The following is a 21,485-nucleotide window of genomic DNA, read 5'->3' as shown; positions in this document are numbered from 1 at the left end:
ACCAATACATAGCATTGCATAGTTTGTTTTAATGATCATACACACCAGAATCTAGTGGTACATAAGTACGAATTGCATCATGAGTACAAAGTTCCATTATTTTGTAGAGTTGGCTTCCAAGCTCAAAGTTAGTCCTTCTTCTTCTTCTGGAAAGCAACTGCAAGCGGAAGATCATCGTCATTTATCTAGGCATCGTAGTGTTTATCCATGAATAGTTGGCGCTGTGCTTTTTTGCGCGGCTTTTCAGCTCCTGAAGTTGATCCACCGGTGTTTTTTACACTCTTCCCACGCTTGGTCTTGGCGACAAGATCGTACTCATGAACTGAATACAAACATTTGGGCATTCTAGACTTTGTATAATTTTATGCTTTTCAGCTCCTGAAGTTGATCCACCGGTGTTTTTGACATTCTTCCCACGCTTGGTCTTGGCGACAAGATCGTACTCATGAACTTAATACAAACATTTGGGCATTCTAGACTTTGTATAATTGTATGCTTTGACTCACACAGCATAACTCACACCTTGACACAACTTCTCAATTGCTGATGCAGATAGCTCACCCTATATTAAGATCTACGCTTAAGAAATTATCGACATCAATAAGTTTGTATTATGAACAACATTTTTGATATGAGTTACCTGTTGTATGTTTTCTCTCATGTATTCAGCAGTGATACCAAACATTCCTTCAGCATCTCGTTGAAACACAGTAGTAACAACTGAACCTGTTTTGTTTGACAATTCGATATTGAATCTAAGGCTGTGAAACATTTTGGTGCCAATTATACAGTTAGTCTTTTTTAATTACGAGATCAAACATTAGTTAATGTATTCAATTGCAAGAATTTGCATGGGCAAAAATGCACTTTACTACTGGTGGCATGCGTTTTTTACAATGGTTGCACCAGAATGGACCATCACCTGTTGCATCCGTGGCATGATTGCATTTTGAGCATGTCAGGTACCAGAATTGTTGTGTCAAATCAATAACTTTGCAAGTAACTTCAACCCAGTAAAATTCTTGCTGCACATAGTTTTATGTTAATTGTTGTCCTGTTGTAATATCATATTGAATCATGTATTTGAGAATTCAAAGTTGTACCTTGTCAACAATAGTTGGAAGTTCATTAACACATTTAAACTCATTCTTGTTTGGTGTCTCGGTACGCAATGGGGTTCCACTCGTATTTCTTTCTGGCATTGGCAATTTTTGAATTGTCTTGGTATTCGCTATACACCTACAAGAGTAGTTAGATTTGTTCTCAGGACTTATATCACCTAATATGTGTAAGTAAATGTCCTTACCAAGCATGTAATTTTTCAGCTGTAGGAAATGGCGGATTGAAAGTAAACGTACTGGAACCTTTTGTTGCAAGCTGGTAACTTGCCAACATAATGGTATTTCCAAATCCTAGAATCCTTAAATTCCATAACCATGAATTACGTTTTTAAGTCAGGGCAGAATATATAAATTACCTTGATATAAGCTAACTTTCATCCTTGTTGTCTGGACAATGGGGAAAGGCCCTTCAAGTCTACCCATTATTTCCCCCTCTTGTTCTGCGTACTGATCCCATAGCATAAGCGTTGTTGGAACATTGCTACACATTTTTGTACATTTGCATGAGTGAAATTCAAGATAATTGTTAATAATAAAGTGCAAAAGTTAGAGTAAATGTTTAATCGTACCAGCAGATATAGTTATGATAGTAATAGCGTGCAGCACAAAACGTACCTTGCATCAATAATAGTTATGTGTTGTATGATGTGGTTATCCCTTATAGTACGTTTCGTGCCAACACTAAGTACAGCATAAAGAACATCTGTTATATCACAAAGCTTGGCATATTAGTGCCTTCTTGAGTTGCACTGAACACTGTCATGATCCCTGAATACCTAGAGAAAAATACCAAAACCTCGATTGTTGCGAACATATTCACTCAAATCTCGAAGTGTAACATATTCGTACTTGACACATCTAATATTGTACACAACATTTGAGATTTCTTCAATTGGTGTTCGACCAGAGAGGGTCCATTGTAGAGGACTATTGAAAATCTAAAAATCTGGTACAGTCATGTCAACCTTTGCATTACTTATCGAGTAACTGTGATACAGCTCAAGGGTATCTTCCAGAACTGGTATATCCGCATTCCAAATGGTGCATTGCATCTTAGTGCCCTACAAGCAATATTGTCAAACTGCGTAAAATCACAAAACTAAAGGTACCTTTGTTGAATGGAAACATCAAACAAAATATACTAACTTCAGAATCTATGAGTATAATTTTTTGATAGCTTTGATCTCCCGACGTTATTCTGGGATAACCTCTTTCAATCACCATTGCTTGAACTGTCCCGTTGGTCATTCCCTTTTTCACATCCTTAATCATGAACAAATTATCTGTCATAGCTCAGGCCACAACGCTAACCTATAATTGCAAACCTGCATCTTATTAGCTAGAAGATTTTACATTTACACAAGTCAACACTATGGCAGGTTAATATAATTTATCCAAACGTGTATAATATTACAAACACAAGCATTAATGCTCGCAACATTAACTATAAATCCACTACTGATTCAGAAAGCCTACAAAACTTTAAAAGCTTTCTTTTGGTGATATTTATAAACATACTTACACTCAATAGCTACAAGTCCCCTTGTATTGAATTTGAGTGCGCCTCATTTAGTATCTCATGGTAAACTATATTTGTAGTTGATGTTGTAATTCTGTTTCCATCATAAGAACCATTTAGTATAACTTTTATTTTTGATGCTGCTCTGGCACGGGAAAGAGCAACATATAGCTGTCCGTGCGAAAACACCGATTCTGGTAAATTAACACCCACAATATCCAACGTCTGTCCTTGAGCCTTGTTAATCGTCATTGCAAAACATAGCCATATTGGAAATTGACACCCGGTGAATTGCACAGGGTAAAGTTTAGCATTAGTTAGCTGTAGTGAGATACAAGGTATAAATACAATATCGCCTTGATGCTCTCCAACAACTATTTCTGCCATTATAACTTGTTTATGCAATTTCCGGCATATTAGTCGCATTCCATTGCATAATCCCTTGGAAGGATTCAAATTTCGTAACATCATCACCAGGCAATTCTCTTTCAGCACAAGTCTGTGAGTTGGCATTCCAGGAGGACATATTGAATGTATGAAATCAACATATAGGCCTTGATCAGCTGGGTTGACTGTTTTATCAATGCTCATATACACGTACTCTTTTCCTGGAAATCTATTGATCAACAACTCATTTATCTGATCCACCGAATCATTTCTGGGTGTTAGTATTGCGGATTGTGTCATAGATATTGCATCAATAGAATATTAATGTAAATCTGGGAACAAAAAAGTTATGAGCTGCTCCATAGGTGCAATACTTGGGTTAGGTGGAATAATCATTGACGGAGGAATTGTTATTTCATCATTTAAATTGCATGGTTCTTCTCCGTTACCCACCCTCAATAAATAATTGCTAAATGCAGGATCAGTTCTAGCTCTCATGTTTTCCTTCAACGTGAATGTTTTAAGACAAGCTCAGACATATGATCTCACCAAACTAGCATCTATACAATCCTCCTTTGTACCTTTCGGTATAACTGGTAACACTTGTCTAAAATCCCCACCCAGAATTACAACTTTACCGCCAAATAAACTATCAACTTTTGTTATATCTCTCAATAGATTATCTAGTGCCTCGATGATCTGCCTTTTAGCCATTGATGCTTCATCCCATATAATTAACGAACTCGCTCTCAGAAGTTTTGCTAAACTCGTTTGTTTTCCAACATTGCAGGTTAGCTTGCCATCTTTTTCTAGGGGAATCTTAAATCTTGAATGTGCAGTGCGACCGTTAGGCAAAATTGATGCAACAACTCTCGAAGTAGTTGTTGCTAGTACAATACCCTTGGCAGATTTTACAGTAGCAAGTAAAGCACGATATAAGAAGCTCTTACTTGTGCCACCAGGACCATCTATGAAGAAACAAGTACCCTCATTGTTTCTAACAGCCTGTAAGATTTCACCATAAGCTTTTAACTGGTCTGAATTCAGTTTCGACACGCTTAATAAATCCAAATCTGACACATCTATATCCTGTTCATCCAATATTTCTTTGCAAAATCGATCATCTTGAGTTTCATTTACCAACAAATCATCAAGGAAAAAAACCTGTAAAGTCTTTCCCATAAACCCTAAAGCAGACTTCACAAAACGTAATAAACATTGACGTGCTGCAGTTGGTAGCATTCCTTGCTTCCTAACGTTATCCTTTGTGAAAGACTCTTCAAATTTCAAGAAGAGTTCCTTTGGATTTAGTGCAACACAAAACACGAGTATGGTACAGAACAATTGTCTTAGAGAATTAGGCATTTGATAACCACACGATTCTGCTAAGCACTTTTCATTACTTTTATCATCAACAAGCAATCCATGAGCAACTGCCGCTTCTTTAAACGTACCATTTATTTTGCCTCCAACAGTCCTTAGGTAAGAAAATGAGGTTGGACATCGAACGTGGTTCATTAATAATCTCAAATAGTACAACTCACCCTGGGTTGGATTTACAGCTATGATATGACCTATCACATTCTTGTGTTGTTGCTCAGTCCAACATCTTGTTCTCGTGGACCAAATAAATGCTGTTGGGAAATCTTTGTATAAATATTTCCCCTTTTTAGCATTCTTATTATGTTTATTCATATGGAAGAACTGGGTTAGCATTGTTCTTGAGAAGAATTCTGAATCAGCTACACTGTCCAAGTTTGTTGATTTTTTAAAGCCTACAACTTGACAGTTTTCTAGATGCAACTGGAAAGCAATAACCGATGGATGCATGTCGAACAAATTGAAGCTGTAAATCCGCCACATTGTGTAGAGACCCGTATTTTTGGGCCGTATTTTTTTTTGTAAATCTCGTACGGCCCATTGAGATAGACGGTGCAGATATTCAGTGTGACGTATTCGTGGAAGGATATAAGGGTGATTGTGCGAAAGGTGCACGTATGAGGGTGTGGTGCGAGAAGCAGGGGATTCCTCCTCCCCACCTCTTTTATTTCCCAGGGAGAGAATAATACTCCCATTTTTCTCTCCCTCACTCTCTCTCTTCTCCTTTCGGTCCAAAAACTCCCTCATCTCTTCTCTTTTCGATTTCATCTACCTAGGGTGTGATTCCGGACAAGGTCCGAGAATAAAAGTTGCTCTACGGAGTACAGGCTTTCCGAATATCCAAGAAAATTCATGATCGGACCTCGTGGAGCTATGGTTGACTTGGTCAAAGGGTCGGGTTTTGCTCAAAACCCTTGAGGTAGGGAATTCTACCTCTCTTTATATGTTATTTGAGTGCTTCTATGCCTTGTTCGAGTTGGTATTGGTTGTTATTGAGATTGGATCGAAACCTAAAATTTTCTGTCGAAATCGCTTATAAGTTGCTCTCCCTACCGGTAGGAACCTTTCACCTACCAATAGGACGATTGAGAAATTTCCCAATAACCAGCTCAAACGTACAGCAGCAGCTCAAAAGTTGCTCAACGTATTCAACTTGCTCAACGTATTCAACTTTTACCGGTACGAAGATTTCACCTACCGGTAGGTCAACCTGGTCAAGCTGCTCAACATATTCAACTTATACCGGTAGGAGCTTTTCACCTACGGGTAGGTCAAGTTTTCGTTCCAATGTTGGACTTCCTGTTTCCAATTTTCACCTACCGGTAGGTCAACCCGGTCAACCTGCTCAACATATTCAACTTCTACCAGTAGGAGCGTTTCACCTACCGGTAGGTCAAGTTTTCGTTCCAATGTTGGACTTCCTGTTTCCAGTTTCTACCGGCAGGAGCTTTAACCTACCGGTAGGTCAAGTTCTACCGATAGGAGATCGAGCTGCTACCGGTAGGAGATTGAGCTGTTGCAGTATCTTTCAGCTGCTGTCTCATATCTTCCAAATCACATTTTGAAACTTCTCATCGACTCCAATGGGTTTGGTTATGCATTCTTTCAAGTGTTACTTGTTTCACACTAGAGCGGTGTTCGATAGGCATAAATAAACTCGTTGTGTTAAGAAATGAAAAATGGACGTTATTAAACATTGAAATACAAACGATACACTTGAACATTTCTAGGGACCCGATGAGTAGTCTTGCAATCCATTTTCTCTCGACTCGTAGGATTGTTTAGATTCCTTTAGTATATGCTTTACGGACTCCAAGTATAGAAACTAGAAGACCGGGCATCGCAGAGTCTAGACGTGGGCTTAGACGTATGGTGAGGACGTGTGGTGGATTGATATATTGTTTAGAATGCTTGAAGTGAAAATCGATGTTGTGAAACAACTGTTGAGATGATATAATAACTGGTGTCCTCACGACTCGTCAAGTCTTTCAATTCTTTTGGCACCCGTCCTATGAGGTTCAAGTGTAGAAACTAATGGATAGAGTATTGTAGGATTATGTATATATAGGCTTAATACGCTATGTCTGATGCGAATGGGTAAACTAATGAAAATGTATGAACCTGCACATTTGTGGAGCTATGCAAGGGTTAATCAAAGTTTTGTGCTACACTTGACAGAGTGATGATGAAATTGATTATGAAACGATGACGATTATGAAAAATGCGAATGGTGACCCAAGTGGTCGTTATTGAGGGAAAAGACTCGGGGTGACCCTGCACTCGAGGGAACTAGACCCGAGGTGACCCAACTGATTATTGCTATGGAAGGAATAGACTCGGGGTGACCTTGCGCTCGAGAGAAATAGACCCGAGGTGACCCTAGTGACTATTGATGGAAATATTTGATTAAAAGGAAAGATAATGTAATAAAGGGATTTGAAGATGATGACTGTAGACACGAGAAAGATTGTAATATTGTACGAAGAGTAATAAAATGATTTAGAATTGATTGTAGACTAAGGTGGATGGATGTGGGTTCATTGATGTATCTAGTCCGAGGAGTAAACGGTTAGTGACGTTCCGGTAAAGTCTAGAATCCCTTGATCAAATCGTGCAGCTCATTGGTAATCGTTCAAACTTTGGGCGCATCTGTCAATACACACTCATTCATGGTGCATGATTCATCAAATTTACATATAGTTTGAGCATAGAATACTCTACTGGGCACGTGTTTGCTCAACCTACCATTTCAGGTTCATTGCAAGTCATGGTCATGAAGTGCTTGAAGTGCATGCTGGCAATATCAAGTGAAGCTATTTTTGGAGAGTACTTTATATTTTTTGTAAAACAAACCGCTTGTAATGAAACTCCTATTTTGAAAAGTTGTATTTGTAGGCCAGATTGTGGATATTTGGAAACTACATTGTATTTTGGGGTAATGTACGTACGATTGTGAGGACTTTGGCTTTCAAATCGTATTGTTAATTTAAGTTAAAAATCGAGGGCATGACACATTGCCTCTGGAGGTGTGACCCATCTAGCTGTCTGGAATTGGGTGATTTTATCAAGAACTTTATTGTTTCGCTATGCAATGATTTTGAAGACAATTTTGTCATGTCCTTTATAGATATACTTGTACAAGTATTTAACAGCTTTTATAGTTGAGCAAATCTCAACATTCACATGACAATCTAACAGAGCTAATAGATATGGACTATAAAGCACCACCCATCTGTTATCTAAAATTTGGTGGCGCACTCGCACTTGCTTACCATCATTCTTTCGTCGGTAAATTGGATAACCATCTGTTCTAACAGTTGTAGCCTCTGTGAATTTTTTGGGATAATAGTTTTTGCATTTACCATTTTTCATGCAGACGTTACCTGCATTAAGCTTTCCACAAGGACCATGCATCATGCGATTCAACACAGCTGCATAAAGATGTGGATTTTCACTCTCATTAGGTATTTCAGCTGATATAAATTGACCAATATATTCAGGTGTTGTAAGCTTATGGCCTCTTTTTAGGATTAGCAGTAAATGAACATGTGGCAAACCTCTTTTCTGGAACTCAATCACGTAAGTGTATGCTTGAATAGGACCAAATAATTTCTTCTTGATCACCTCATTTTTCATCTGTTCAAATTTGCTCCTAAAGACTCTGGTAACAGGATCAGGCCTATTTTGCACATCTTCATGTGCCTTGAGTTCATTGGAAATCTCTATCCATTTGGGATTACAAGTCATAGTTAAGAATATATCTGGTTTCCCATATCTATCCACTAATGCCATTGCATCCAGATATCTTTTGTGCATGTCCCGCGGCCCCCCTATGAATGATCCAGGAAGGATTATAGGTGCTCCAATTTTGGATCCCCTTGATTCTCCTTGTGCAATGCTATCGATAATTTCTTGGTACAAATCTGCTCTTATTACATCTTGGTGATGTCTGAAGTAATCCAATCTTGAAGTTTCAATTTTTACATACATATCGACAACATATTGTTAGAGGAGTCTACCTGATTCTAAAATTATAGACTCAATTTTTGGACGTATTTGAAACAAATACACATAAAACTCACGAGTTGAAACGGTATTTTGGTTTCGGGAAGTATCCTCATAATCTGCGGATAAAAAGCAACACCAATAAGTATGTGTTTATACAAATCTTGGGGATAAAGACCTTATTAAATTCTAAAACTTACATAGGGATTCTTTATTGAGAAGTTGGTCTAGTGTTGTATATGCATTGGATCTACCTAATGCCTGATCAGCTAACTGAGTAGCACGTTTCTTGGAGCTATTTCTCTTAATGCCACAATGCCATCCTGGCTTTCCATATGGAAATAACAATGGATACTACAGAGGATCATAACATCCATAGTAATACTTGATTGTAACACTATGACCATCATGCTTCTCAACTAATATAGCATGTTCTTTTAGTTATGAATCATCTTCGTTATCCTTCCAGATGAGCGCTACCTGCAATGCGTTGGTGCACCAAAGGTCTTATCATCCACAATTGGATCAGCTTTAAGCCTTATCTCATACGAATCTATATTTGGCGTCATTGCTAGGGATCTGAAGAATTTTGAATATGGATTGGGTTTCAAGATATCTATGAGTTGAGTAATGATGCTTGTATCTAAACCCTTAAGACACTCCAATCTGTGCTCAACTTCTTTGGCAGTGTCATAGACGTACAACTGAAGGTATAAAGGCTTCCCATCTGCAGGGTACAAGCTGTGCATGAAGTGATAGATCTGACCCTGGGCACGAAAAGTATAGATTCCTTGATGGTTTTTGGTGTAACGTGAATCAAGGGTCACACCAAACGACGTGAAAGCAAACATGTTATTGTATGGGTGAATATGACTGCGGAAATCTTTGCATAATTGCGAAGAACCACGATACAGGTCCAGTAGTTTAGCTGAGGTGCGGAAAGGATACACGGAGACTTGACCATTAAAACAGCAGAAAGGAAAGCATTTCGCATCATAGTGTGTGCACCGAGGTACAATTGGCAACACAAATGGTTCAGTTGGCATTGAACGCTTAGAAAGAACTACACGTTGGCCACCCGTGGCTCTTTTTCCTATATTTTTAGAATACAACAAAACCAAATTATTAGGTGTACTGTATAATAATTCCATATTATGGAATGTTACTTGAGTTAGAGTTTGGTAATTATACTTAGCCTTTTTTCAATTGGAACTACCGCACGCGAGCTCGAACCTGATATTATAGCATTCATAGTTAACCAGTTGTCATCTAGTTTGAAGTTGATGATTTCATTCTCAAATGGCTTATATATTCTGTAGTTATACTGTTGTAAATCTAAAGTTAAATTTAGAACTCACCTATCTCATGAACGCTGGCTGTACAATAATAATCAGAGATTTGAGAAACCTCCCGGAGAACACCACCCACGCAAGGTTGCATGCAATCCTCATCTGTTGGCATCATTTCAACTACTGCTCCCTCAATTTCAACTTTTGATCGAGTTGATTTAATCTGCAGATATTGCCTTTACCACAGTATGTACCTTTTTTTGGAATTCGTTTTTACACGACTCCGATCTGGATACTACTAAAGTTGTTTTTTGGTGGCTCCTCTTTTTTTCTAAACTCAATTGTCCACAACTATCATTGAATTTATCTCTATCAGATACTCTAATATTAACAGACATACTTGCACGATCAATAGATAGAAGCTTACACCGTCCATTACGCTTCACCTTGGACATGGTTTTGGGGAAGCATGAAGAAACCTTTCCAATGACACCAACCATAGAACTTTGCATGCCATTCTGATCCGTTGACATTGTTGCATCTGGTATGGTCTCAACTATATCTCCTAAGTTATTTGGGTGGCCAATTTGTGCGGCTGCCATGGAACATACCATTCTCTGGCTTTGATTTTCAAACAAAACTGGAGTGTAAACTGATTATGTTGCTTCTCCGTGATTCTTTTCTTCTTCTTACCGTAATTGTGTGCATTGTTTATTACACCTAGCTTTTTTAGATTTTCGAATTTCAGCATATATGTTAGCTCTTTTCACGTAAGCAAGCCTACATTGTTCATTGCGTTTCTCTCTAGCCTCCTCTGTAAGGTTACTATCCAGTTCTCTACGATGTTGATTTTGCCTATCTTTCGTCTCTTGTGGCAACTCAACATAGGAAATTTGAGGTTTCTTGTTCGCAAGCATGATAACTAACAAAACTAGGTACTGTAAAACGCAACAATATTATTCATGTTTTATGTGTTAGTATTCTATTATTTGGGAATCTCAGAGCAACTACTTAAAACTGTAACTGTATTACCTCTACTAAACAACCAATATTACTCATGCATGACATGCTAAACCAACTAAAAAGATCATTTACTGCACCTAACCTCTCCATATTCTACATCTTAGCTCTCCCAATATATATGGTAGCCGTATATGAAGAACATAACTTAATATCAAGCAGCACCAAAACTAATACTTAGCAGAAATACAACAACTAAGTTTCCCTAATTCATGTCAGTTTTGCTAATGACTAACAAGATACTCTAATAGTTATCCTAATTCTATTCAAGAACGAAATTAACAATTGTGTACCCACGTACCTTGTCGATGCCCGTTAATCTCTAGTGCCAACAAACAGCAGGAACTATTTGGGAGCAAGAAAGAATAAGGGCCTAAAGAATAACCAAGAATTCAACCCATGCTCTTATACTCCTCCCCTTTTTTTAACCCTTTTTTGCTTCTCTATGATTTATTCAAGTGTACTCTGATATCCATTCATAGCAGAGTAATAATCCCAGATACTATTGTACTTGCAATACACATCATCTTGTTCAGGCCTTTATGGCAATCACAAGGTTTTTTTTTTCCTTTCTCTATTATAGTACTTAAGTATCCAATTATTCTGACAACGAAGATTTTAAACTCCACATATACTGAGTAGTATCTGTACTGCAACTGGTAAATACATATATATAAATCTATGTCATAGATTTTATGTCGTACACTTTATGAATGGTAAAATTGGTGCATCGAATGCAACCCTGATGTCCAGCTATGCAAGCGTACAGTATCCCCCAAAACATGAACTCATTACTCATTGCTCTCTCTCCTCGCCTAGATTTTCTCCTGCAGTTCTAACATACCATACAATTACGACATTAATAAAGCAGTTCATCTGGCGGTTATTTCTATCAGCCAAAACACCTTTCTTTCTTCATGAGCGAAACCATTGTTACATCAGTAGGAGATGTTCTACCTCTACACATAAGCACATGTAACTGGCCGCTGTGAAACACCAGCTCAACAGTTCATTTCCGGTCGGAGCGTCGCCCACACAATTCTTACTCAAGTTCTAATTACTTTGCGTTCTATTATTCACACAAAAGTTCTTAATTGGTAATATTTATTCTTTCCAAAAAGTTGGTTAAATTCTTACATAGCATATTTTCCGACTTTATACTACGCATATAACACATCAGGTTCGTTATTACTTTGGCATACATCAAATTTCCAATACTACAAATTAAAATGCACAACGCAATTCAATTTTCCTTACAACTCCAAATCTGGTTTGTAACATCGGCCAACACATAATTATATTTAACGCTGTGCTATCCCAACATGACACAAAATTAATTATGTCTCTATGTTAATTCTCACTCAAATCAGGGTTCTAAGGCACCAACAATCTAACCATGCACCCAAATTCCCACAATTGGTTAGCGTCAACCTGTCCAACATTTGTCGGTAATATATCTATGCGTAAGAACAACACAACAGAATGTCGTGGATCAGATTATTATTTACAAACAGATGATGGAAAGCTTGTGCTTGTTGCATCCTCATTCTCACGCACCCCAAAAAACTACGCTATATTGTCAATTGTGACTTCATAATTTGCTACTCCAACATGTTTAACTTGGGTCCGACTTTTGAATGGCATGTCTGTGACCAATTCAAGCATTGGATGGAAACCCTAATTAATTGTACACCACGGTATATTCAACCTCATCTGAGAGCAATCAATCAACTTGCTCCCCCAACCCAACACTGCGGTACTCTACTGATTCAATCTATGCTAATTACATCAAAGTAGCTATCTTGATGCTCTCTAATTAGTCATTTAACCTGCATTTTAGCACACCATCCCTGCTTGTTTTTAGCTCCTATTAAACTATAATACAATGAGATGCATGTGGTACGTTATTTTCTTTCTTTCACAACAACATTCTTGCCATCCACATAAGCATTTGATCACAAACTATTATTTGGTAAATGAATCCCTGCAGCAAATTTCATCACTATTTCAACAATACATGCTTGCACCTAACCAGGCAACTATCACAATAAAGAGTAGTCAACAAACTTATTATGCCAAGATAGAAGACTTTGTCATAACCATCGATTGGTAATACATAATCCTTGACCACACCTTCGGCAAGGACTACACTTCGTTGTTTGGATTAATTGGTCATCTAATGTTGGACATGTTCATTTTTTATTCTGAAGGGAACTCAGTTCTATATAATTGGAGCACAACTGAACCAGTCAAACATCTAAATGCACCGTCAACCTGGAATTCCAATCAAATGTTGGCCAAGGTCACTGGAGGTAAGTCTCATTAAGTCACATTATTTACAACAACCATTACATAATACACAATTCTTAATTACTTGGTTCATAAATGTGCAGCTAACTTGCTAACAGCATGCACGCCCTATCTATTTCGACAAATCAGCACCGAATATTGATTCTGCAGGAAAATAACTTTGGCCAATTGGTCTGCAATGGTATTCCTTCTTCAATTTAAATAATGCTTAACCAAACCACAAATACTTGGATTGTTATTGACTCCTTTATGTTGCAATTTTGATTCATTCATATAAATGAACTCTTCTTCATTTTGGAACTTTGCCCACCACTCCAAGAGCTAGCATACCTTGAAGGCCTCAACCAATTTACTATCAAAAGCAAAGGACAAGGCTCGAGTTGGGAATCTTTTGTGATTGCTCATAATTTCAGGGAAAATGATACGCTTGTTTTTAGCATGGATGTTGATCTAAATTTGATAGCCATGGTGTTTGATCAAGATGGATGTGAGCGCACATTTTACTGGTATACCAATATTGAGGATGATGCAACATCCTTCAACCAAGAAGTGCAGTAAATGAACGGCTCATTGCTGAGATCCCAGCATCCACAAAATTGTTCTATTCGTAATAGAACACTAAATAAAGCAAACCCTAAGATATTTTAGTTGTTCTGAACATTATTAAACTATTCCTAACCGTAGCAATCCATATGTTCAGGTGTGTATTTATGTACTGTTGTAGTGCTATGAGTGAATTAATATTGTACCTTTATCAACTACTCTAAACACTTCATTACTACAAATTTGCTTTGTTTCATTTTCTTGCTTTCACATCTTTTGGAACAATACGATTGCACTAAGAATGCTTTACAACCTAATTTTCTTCATTGCCTATATTGAATACCAAAACAGCATATATTCAATTTTCTCTCAAATATAATAACTAAACATCAAGAAAAGCTCTATAATAGCACCCTAAACTTACTACCGCTTATATCAAGTTTTTCCTCTCCTTTCATACGACCGATTACAATTGACCTCAGACAATACCAATTTCATCAAAGCACACATGCACCATTCTATTAACCTTTTCATCAATAAAACATACCATTAGAACTTCACTACCTTCAATCACATTGAAGATCCAAAATCGCTTTACTACTCTATCATCACAGGTCTTGTGTCACATAATCTATATGGATATCTATGATCGGCTTGGGAGTATGTCTAATCTTCCTCGTGACGTAGTGTTTAAGTTCAAAAGAGTGAACCTGCGAAAGTTGAACCTAAACGCGTGCGCGATTTAATGCCTTTTTTATAATTGCTTGACTAAAGATAAATAATTATTTCTCTTTAGCCAAGCAATTATAGATTATACAACACAAGACCTAGCCATACAACACAAATGGTGATGCAACTAAACGCGAGATTATTATTTATTTAAGACTAACACAATAGTAATTGTAACACAGAAACAACTAACACCACCTAATTAACTGGCAACCCCTACAACACTGAATCAAACCACGAAGATTGCATACTCAATTATTATCAATTAAACATAACTCAACCATTGGCCAATAAGTAGCACAACCATACAAAACCTAACCAGACATCAATACAACCTAATACATGCGATATAATAAATTCACTAACTATTCTGCACCAAATTTGCTAAATTCTCAGTTGTCTCCTGCACCAGTTCATCACACATGGCGCTCACACTTGGCCCATCCCCTTCATCAACTACACTCTTAACTACACTCTCATCAAGATAATTCATCATAGGTAATTCTTGCGCCTCCACTAGAACTTCTTTCAACACCCGACATCCATCCCTTGTTTCCTGTAATTGGTGCAACACAACGCACAATTCTAGCTTAAGCTTCCAGTAAAGACCCCAAACCAGGCCTTCACTTGTTGCAGTATCAAGCAGCATTTCTTCCTCAGGTAACATTGGTATCCGTGAAACATACCACGGCTGCCTGGTGCTATTCGAGAACCCCCGTCCTTGCATCCTTGATACCTTGTCGAACAACTCACCTCAACCAGGAGATTAAGGAACCAATCTGCTATGAGCTTAATGGGGTTTAAACCCGATCCAAACTTGACTGGACCTATAAATAAACCTAAAATATTAGGTATATCATTACCCTTAACTTCAGCATAATAACTTACTACACACGGTGCAGGTAAGAGATTTCGTTCACCATTGGACCTCGCATGCCAGCCAATGGAAGTACACAAAGGTCACGATTCAATAATCACAACAATATCCTGGACATAACTATAAGATTTTGCAGGTACACCCTAGCAATCAATGCTAAATTTCTGCCTACTCTGCCAATTCAAAACACTCCCTCTACGCATGGTAGTAGACAAGAATGATGGCAAAATCATTCCCATGATGTCATGAGTATCACTATAAGATTTTGCAAGTACACCCATGCATTAAATTCAAGATGTTTTGACACTATTTCCAAACATTCCCTCTCGGCATAGTAGTACACAAGAATGATGGTATAATAATTACCATGATGTCATGAATATCATTATAAGATTTTCTAGGTACATCCGACCATTAAATGCAAAATTTCTTCCAACTCTTCCCAAACATTCCCTCCTAACCCATACCAGCTCTGTTGAGCTATTATCCATCATTGCAATGATTGGCAACACATAGCCAATCCAGGTAGCCACAAACATCAATGTTTCAAAGTAGAATTCAAACTTTGATGCTTGAAATTGGATATTTCAACAGAATTATTGTTCTTTTCCTTAACCAATATATAAGAAACCATGCAAATCCAGAGCTCGGAAGCATGCGTTGTAAGCACATCCAATTAATAAACTAAGGAACAGAGCCGGAGTTGTCAATGTCCAACTGCAACCATGCTAAGGCTGTCAATAACCCAAACGAACAACTTTATGGCTATCGATCACCCTAACACACCAACTAACATTACTAATTGCAGCATCAGGAATTCATTAGTCAACTTCATCGAAAACAATATAAGTAATTACAAAACAAACACTAATGAACTTAGCCATAAATATAGAGCAGAAAATCTTCTCTAGAAAACATTCCCTCTACGCACGGTGGCACACAAGAACGATAGTATACTAATTACCATGATGTCGATTTTCCAAGTACATTCGAGCATTAAATGCAAGATCTCTTCCCACTCTTCATCCAACGTTGCTATGATTGGAAACAAACAGCAAATCCAAGCAGCTACAAACAATAATGTTTCAAAGTACGACTGAAACTCTGATACTTGCAACTTGAAATTTCAAGCAGACTATTATTCTATCCCTTCAACTTGATAAACAACAGAATATTTAACAACAAAAACAAACAGTAATGAACCGAACTAGAAGTCCTTACGGTGGATAATAGCTCAGCAGAAGATCTTCTCTAGATTTTCCCCATCGAATCCACCCAACCTCAGCAAACAGATTTACCCTGCCAAACTGTACTTAACAAACAGATTCTCCTTTGGGACAACGAAACCAATCCAACAGCATCATTACCAAATCACCCCCACCAAATAACCCAAAGCCTAATCCAAAGAAAGGAAAACAGGACATGGAAGGAAAACACGAAAAGTCCGAAAACCCATTAAAGTAAAAAAAAAAAAAAACCACAATCTAGCCACCCCAATCCGCAGGGGCCACCACTCGTAACAAGCCAAATGACCAAAACAACCCTGTATAAAAGCAATCCAACTTCACAACTTCACAAGCACATTAGGGCAATCTCGGCAGTAGTGAAAGTTCATCGCTTACACACACGGACAATGTCAATCCTCCTTTTGTGAGCCCGAGTCGATAAGGGGGAGAACCCAAGCAGCAATTGTTTAATGGGATTGCATCGGAACAAGTACGGAAAAACTTAACGAGAAATTTTTCAGTGCCGGGTGGGTACCACGTCACCCGGCTGCTACATCACCCAGCTGACGTGGTGCCCGAGTGGGCACATCCGAGCCGTCCAAAAATGTATTGGACGGCCCAAATTAAAACACTTTCTCTCCTCTCACCCCCACACTCTCTCTCCAAATCTAAGCCGTCTAAAATTGAAATGGATGAATACACCAAGCGGGCACCACGTGGTACCCGCTCGGCACTGCAAAATTTCTCAACTAAACACACCCTACCCCTTCCTGTGGTATTTGTTTTCATTAATTGGCAGGAATATGATAGGGACAAGTTTATCTTGAGTTCTTTAATTTCAAATTCAAAGTGACTATTAAATCCCCCACAGGAAGGCGTAGGGTGTTTCGACAAAGTAAGTCACTTGATTTTTTTTTTCGTTTTAATTTTAAAAAAAGTTGCATTTGTTATTTTCGCTTTAAATTGTTGTACATTATTGGTTCGTCTCGACAGGAGTAATAAAAAAATAAAAAATTATGATCTTAGCTTAAATTTTTTTGAGGAAATACAAAAATCAACCAAAAAGCTAGATTTTTCAGCTTCATTAAAAAAAATTAAGTTAGTATTTCAATTTTTTAGTTTTTCGATTTCTCACGTCGAGACGAACCAATAATCCACAAGATTTTGAAGCAAAACTAACGAATGCGGAAATAATAAAATTTAACCAAGTGGCTTATTCCAAAACACTTGTTTGTTAATGTCGCCCCCGTTCCTCTTAGCTTTTTGGATTTTTTGGGCATTTTGTCATTATTCAAAAATCGCATTTGTTTGTTTTGCGCCAAACTTTTATGAATTATTAGTTTGTCTTGATGAAAATCCAATATTTATGGTAAAAATCATAATTTCTTACTTTTTCAATTCGTCTCGACAAAACAAAGTAACAAACCATTATTCAGCCATATTTTGACACAAAATTAACAAACGTGAAAAAAATTAAATAAAGACAAAACTCAAAAAGGATTATAAAGGAAAAAAAAAAAAAAACTACTCATTTTATGGTAGTCGACCGGGCACCCGTGCGTCTTAGCATTAGTGGTCTTCATTTCGACCATTGATCAACCCACAATTCTCATTTTCAGATGTCGAACTTTCATCAAATTTTCAACAATTGAAAAGTTTCATCAAATTCTCAAATTTTCAGAAGCCAATGGGTTGGTAACCCAATGACAATTCCTCACATTTTCCATGTGAAAAGTGAGGGTTTGATTCTCGCCAGGAGCACAATGCTTAGTATGGTAGTTGATGCCCTTTGAGTTTGCTCCATCCGTATGTCACCTAGCAGTACCCTTTTTTCATCCCCTTAAAAATAGGCTAGACATCTATTGGGGTGGGAAAAAAAAACAGCCAATACCAAGAAGAAAAACTCAATTTACAAACCCTAGACTGGATTCTCAACCTTTTACATGGCAACATTAATCTTGATCCCAGCGTTCTTTAATTTCAAGTTTCAGTTTGGAATATTGGTGACATATATCATGGGCGGCTCCAGTATACTAGTATTTTATTGAACGGTGACAAAAATACCTTATATATGTAAATGACGAAAAACTCGAGGCAGAAAATAAAGTCTTAACTTTTTTTAACGGCGAAAGAGAAGTTCATTAATCATTGAAAACAAATTACAATGCTTAAAGAGACCCAAAGCAGATCAGCATCACAAACAGGGCGCAAGTATCTTGACTATGTTGACACCCTCACATCCCGACAATCACATACTAACAAGGGAAAATGTATATAGAAATTCCTCCTTTTTCTCGCTCATGACCAATCTATTTTTTAGGTTCCCAAATTTATTGGGGAACTTATTTTGGTTTTTTGGGCTATATTATTTAGTTGCCCAAATTTAATTGGACTTTCAAATAGTGTAGAACTTTACTACCACCGGTTCACCACACATCCACAAGCACTTATGTATACCATGTACACACGCAAACACTTAAAACACACACATCACATTTTTTATTTTGGGTAATTCACACACATCACATTGAGAACGCAAAAAACATAATCACACTCACATTGTGGGTGGATATGCACTGAAAGTGTTTGTGTATGTTTGTGTACAGAAAGATATGTGTTTCGTCAATAAAATAGTTAACACAAAAGAGCTCGGCTTTTTGGAGCTTACATAAAACTTTATTTATTTTAACTCTGCGCGAGTGATCTAGTGCCAACGATTACTGCAACTTGCGAGCCTATCTTTAATTCCATACTACTTTTAAATGTACGAAGGTGTTTTCTACTCTTTTCCTCCCAAAAATGTCCATTGCACTTGCAATTAATCTCTGCCCCACCCCACACCTCTTCCCAACTGAAACAGTGCAACACTCCAACGAATCACCCCACACCTCTTCCCAATCGATACAGTGCAACACAAAAAATGAATATATACAAAACAACAACCGCCTCCCCTGGCCTCCCAAAAAAGCTTTACAGCCTCCCTCCGTCAGAGTGTTCTCCTTAACCGCTTAACTCCGCCAACCGACAACCAAGGCTCCAACTACAACAACATACCGGACCGAACTCAAGTGCATTCCAACAAAAGACCAAGACCGGTAACGCATGCATTAAACTTACCTCCTTGCACTTGATTGCAAACACTCTCCCTTCCAAAGACTCCGTCCACCAATGTCGACACCTCTGTAGACCATAATCCCGCACACAAACTGTTTGACAAAATGTACCTTCGAGTTCTTGGTAAGGCATGTATTCAACTTCCCTCCCTGCCTTTGATTTATATTGGCCTGTGGCTACTTGTGTTTTTATTTGTTTTGGAAGATTTTGCGGCCTATTTTCAGTTAGAAGTCAGAACTCATGTTTCTTGGTTCTGCTTAAGATATGGTTGGCTTAATAGTTAAATTGGCTCCGACTCTTTGTAGACCATAAATTCGCACACCAATTGTTTGCCAAAATGTGCCTTTGAGCTCTTTTGGTTTAGAGATGATTTGGTGCGGACAAGAGGAAGATGTCGAACATAACAGGAGCAATTTAACAATAACAGTCGAAGTTGGGATGCTACGGTAAAAGTAAGGTGAAAGGATACTCTAAGACTTTACTTGAAGCATCTAAATAAAAAAATAAAAACCCCTTTCCGCAAAGCCCAGCCCCAAACGGCCCATTTGTGAACAGCACTTCCCCTCCAATGACTCCTTAAAACAGCAAAAAGGGAAGAAATAGTTGAAAACAAAGCAGGTCTTTAGAAGACTACAAATCCCATAAAAATAAACTACTCTGCATTATATGTTCAAGACACTGTCCATTGAATTTCTATCACATACGGCTGATTAATTGTATGTCGAAAACTTCTAACTCATAAGTGAGAAAATTAAGTCAAAGATACAAAAAAATAAGTTTGTTTCGAACTTCTACCTTTGCACGAACCACCGCGAAAACATTACCGACTATGAGTTTATGCTATGGAGATGCGGCGGTATTAGTTTTTCCTTTCCAATTAATTTTAGAAAAAACAACATATGATCCCTTGTCATTTAGTACTCCATAGATGATGGCATGGCGTTTGATTTTTCCCGTTCTTGTTCTTTGTTAATTAATAAAGAAATGGACGAGATACAAGGTTTGGATTGCCTTGGCCAAGATGAAATCAGTCGGCGCCACATTCGTCAAAGGCAGAGATATGCCAGGTTTACACCAACACAAAGAGCAGAATATATTCAGAAGACAATGCAAAATAGAAAGAGGAAATGCAATGCACATTATACTTCTCCAAACACAAATCATGGTTGTGAACTCTCAGATGGGCAAACACAAAATCCATCACCACATTTCCCTCTGGAGGACAACCTAATGCATTTCGAAACAATCGGTTAGTACTTTAGAACAAGTTAATTGATTGAAACACCTTAATAGTATATATACTTTCCACAAATACCATACCCTTTATTTGTGAATATGCCATTCATAGGACAACGACTGCGGGAAGTCCATCTTTCGCAACCACATTATCATTTCCAAATGGAGCATGGAGGCTTTTCCCTGGCAACTGGAAACGATGCATCTTTTCGTATCTAATCGGCACGACGACATCTAAACCGATATACTCCCATGCAAACATTGCTAATAACAAGGAAAAAGGAAAGCCCCCTTCTGCACCCCCATCTCCTCTCTCCCACTCTCTCAATCATTGGATTCCTCCTAGCTTCATACGTAACGATTTAACTTCTTCAAATTAAGGGCAGACATTAATCATCATGCAATCCTGGTAACATGAATGATGGTATGCTCTCTCAAATACATTCTTTTATGGGCTTTTACAGGTGCAACGTCATCGGATGGAATCCGACAAATAAGTAGTTCACTCACTAATGTTTTAGTTTCCTGAAACAGTTTGCCTTGATGGATGATGAATGTCTGAAGATAGAGGTTTAGAAATTGGTGGAGGGTGACATTTAGAGATGGAGTTATTACTTGGGACCACAGGGACTATGAGTTCTCTTCTCGAATACAGGTCATACTTCGTGTATCAAGCACATTGTTTTATGAGTGCTGCTATACGTACCGACCAAAACGTAGGGAAATCGT

At 37.9% G+C, this 21,485-nt stretch overlaps 2 protein-coding genes across 2 annotated transcripts; one reads left to right on the top strand and one right to left on the bottom strand.

The window, feature by feature from the left end:
- Positions 1 to 2,652: 2,652 nt before the first annotated feature.
- Positions 2,653 to 3,327, bottom strand: LOC131306920 (uncharacterized). The gene has a single exon (XM_058333351.1). It carries the CDS (start codon positions 3,325 to 3,327, stop codon positions 2,653 to 2,655), a length of 675 nt encoding a protein of 224 aa, XP_058189334.1.
- Positions 3,328 to 20,215: 16,888 nt separating this feature from the next.
- On the top strand, positions 20,216 to 21,258 carry LOC131306675 (uncharacterized). Its single transcript, XM_058333078.1, has 2 exons — positions 20,216 to 20,769; positions 20,869 to 21,258. The coding sequence occupies exons 1-2, from the start codon at positions 20,457 to 20,459 to the stop codon at positions 20,973 to 20,975; spliced, it is 420 nt and encodes a 139-aa protein (XP_058189061.1). The 5' UTR covers positions 20,216 to 20,456; the 3' UTR covers positions 20,976 to 21,258.
- The last annotated feature ends 227 nt before the right edge of the window (positions 21,259 to 21,485 follow it).

The sequence above is a fragment of the Rhododendron vialii genome, chromosome 11a, assembly GCF_030253575.1.
Source record: "Rhododendron vialii isolate Sample 1 chromosome 11a, ASM3025357v1".
In the NCBI taxonomy this organism is placed as follows: Eukaryota; Viridiplantae; Streptophyta; class Magnoliopsida; order Ericales; family Ericaceae; genus Rhododendron; species Rhododendron vialii.
The sequence above is the reverse complement of the archived record's forward strand: the minus strand, read 5'-3'. Positions and strand labels throughout refer to the sequence as shown.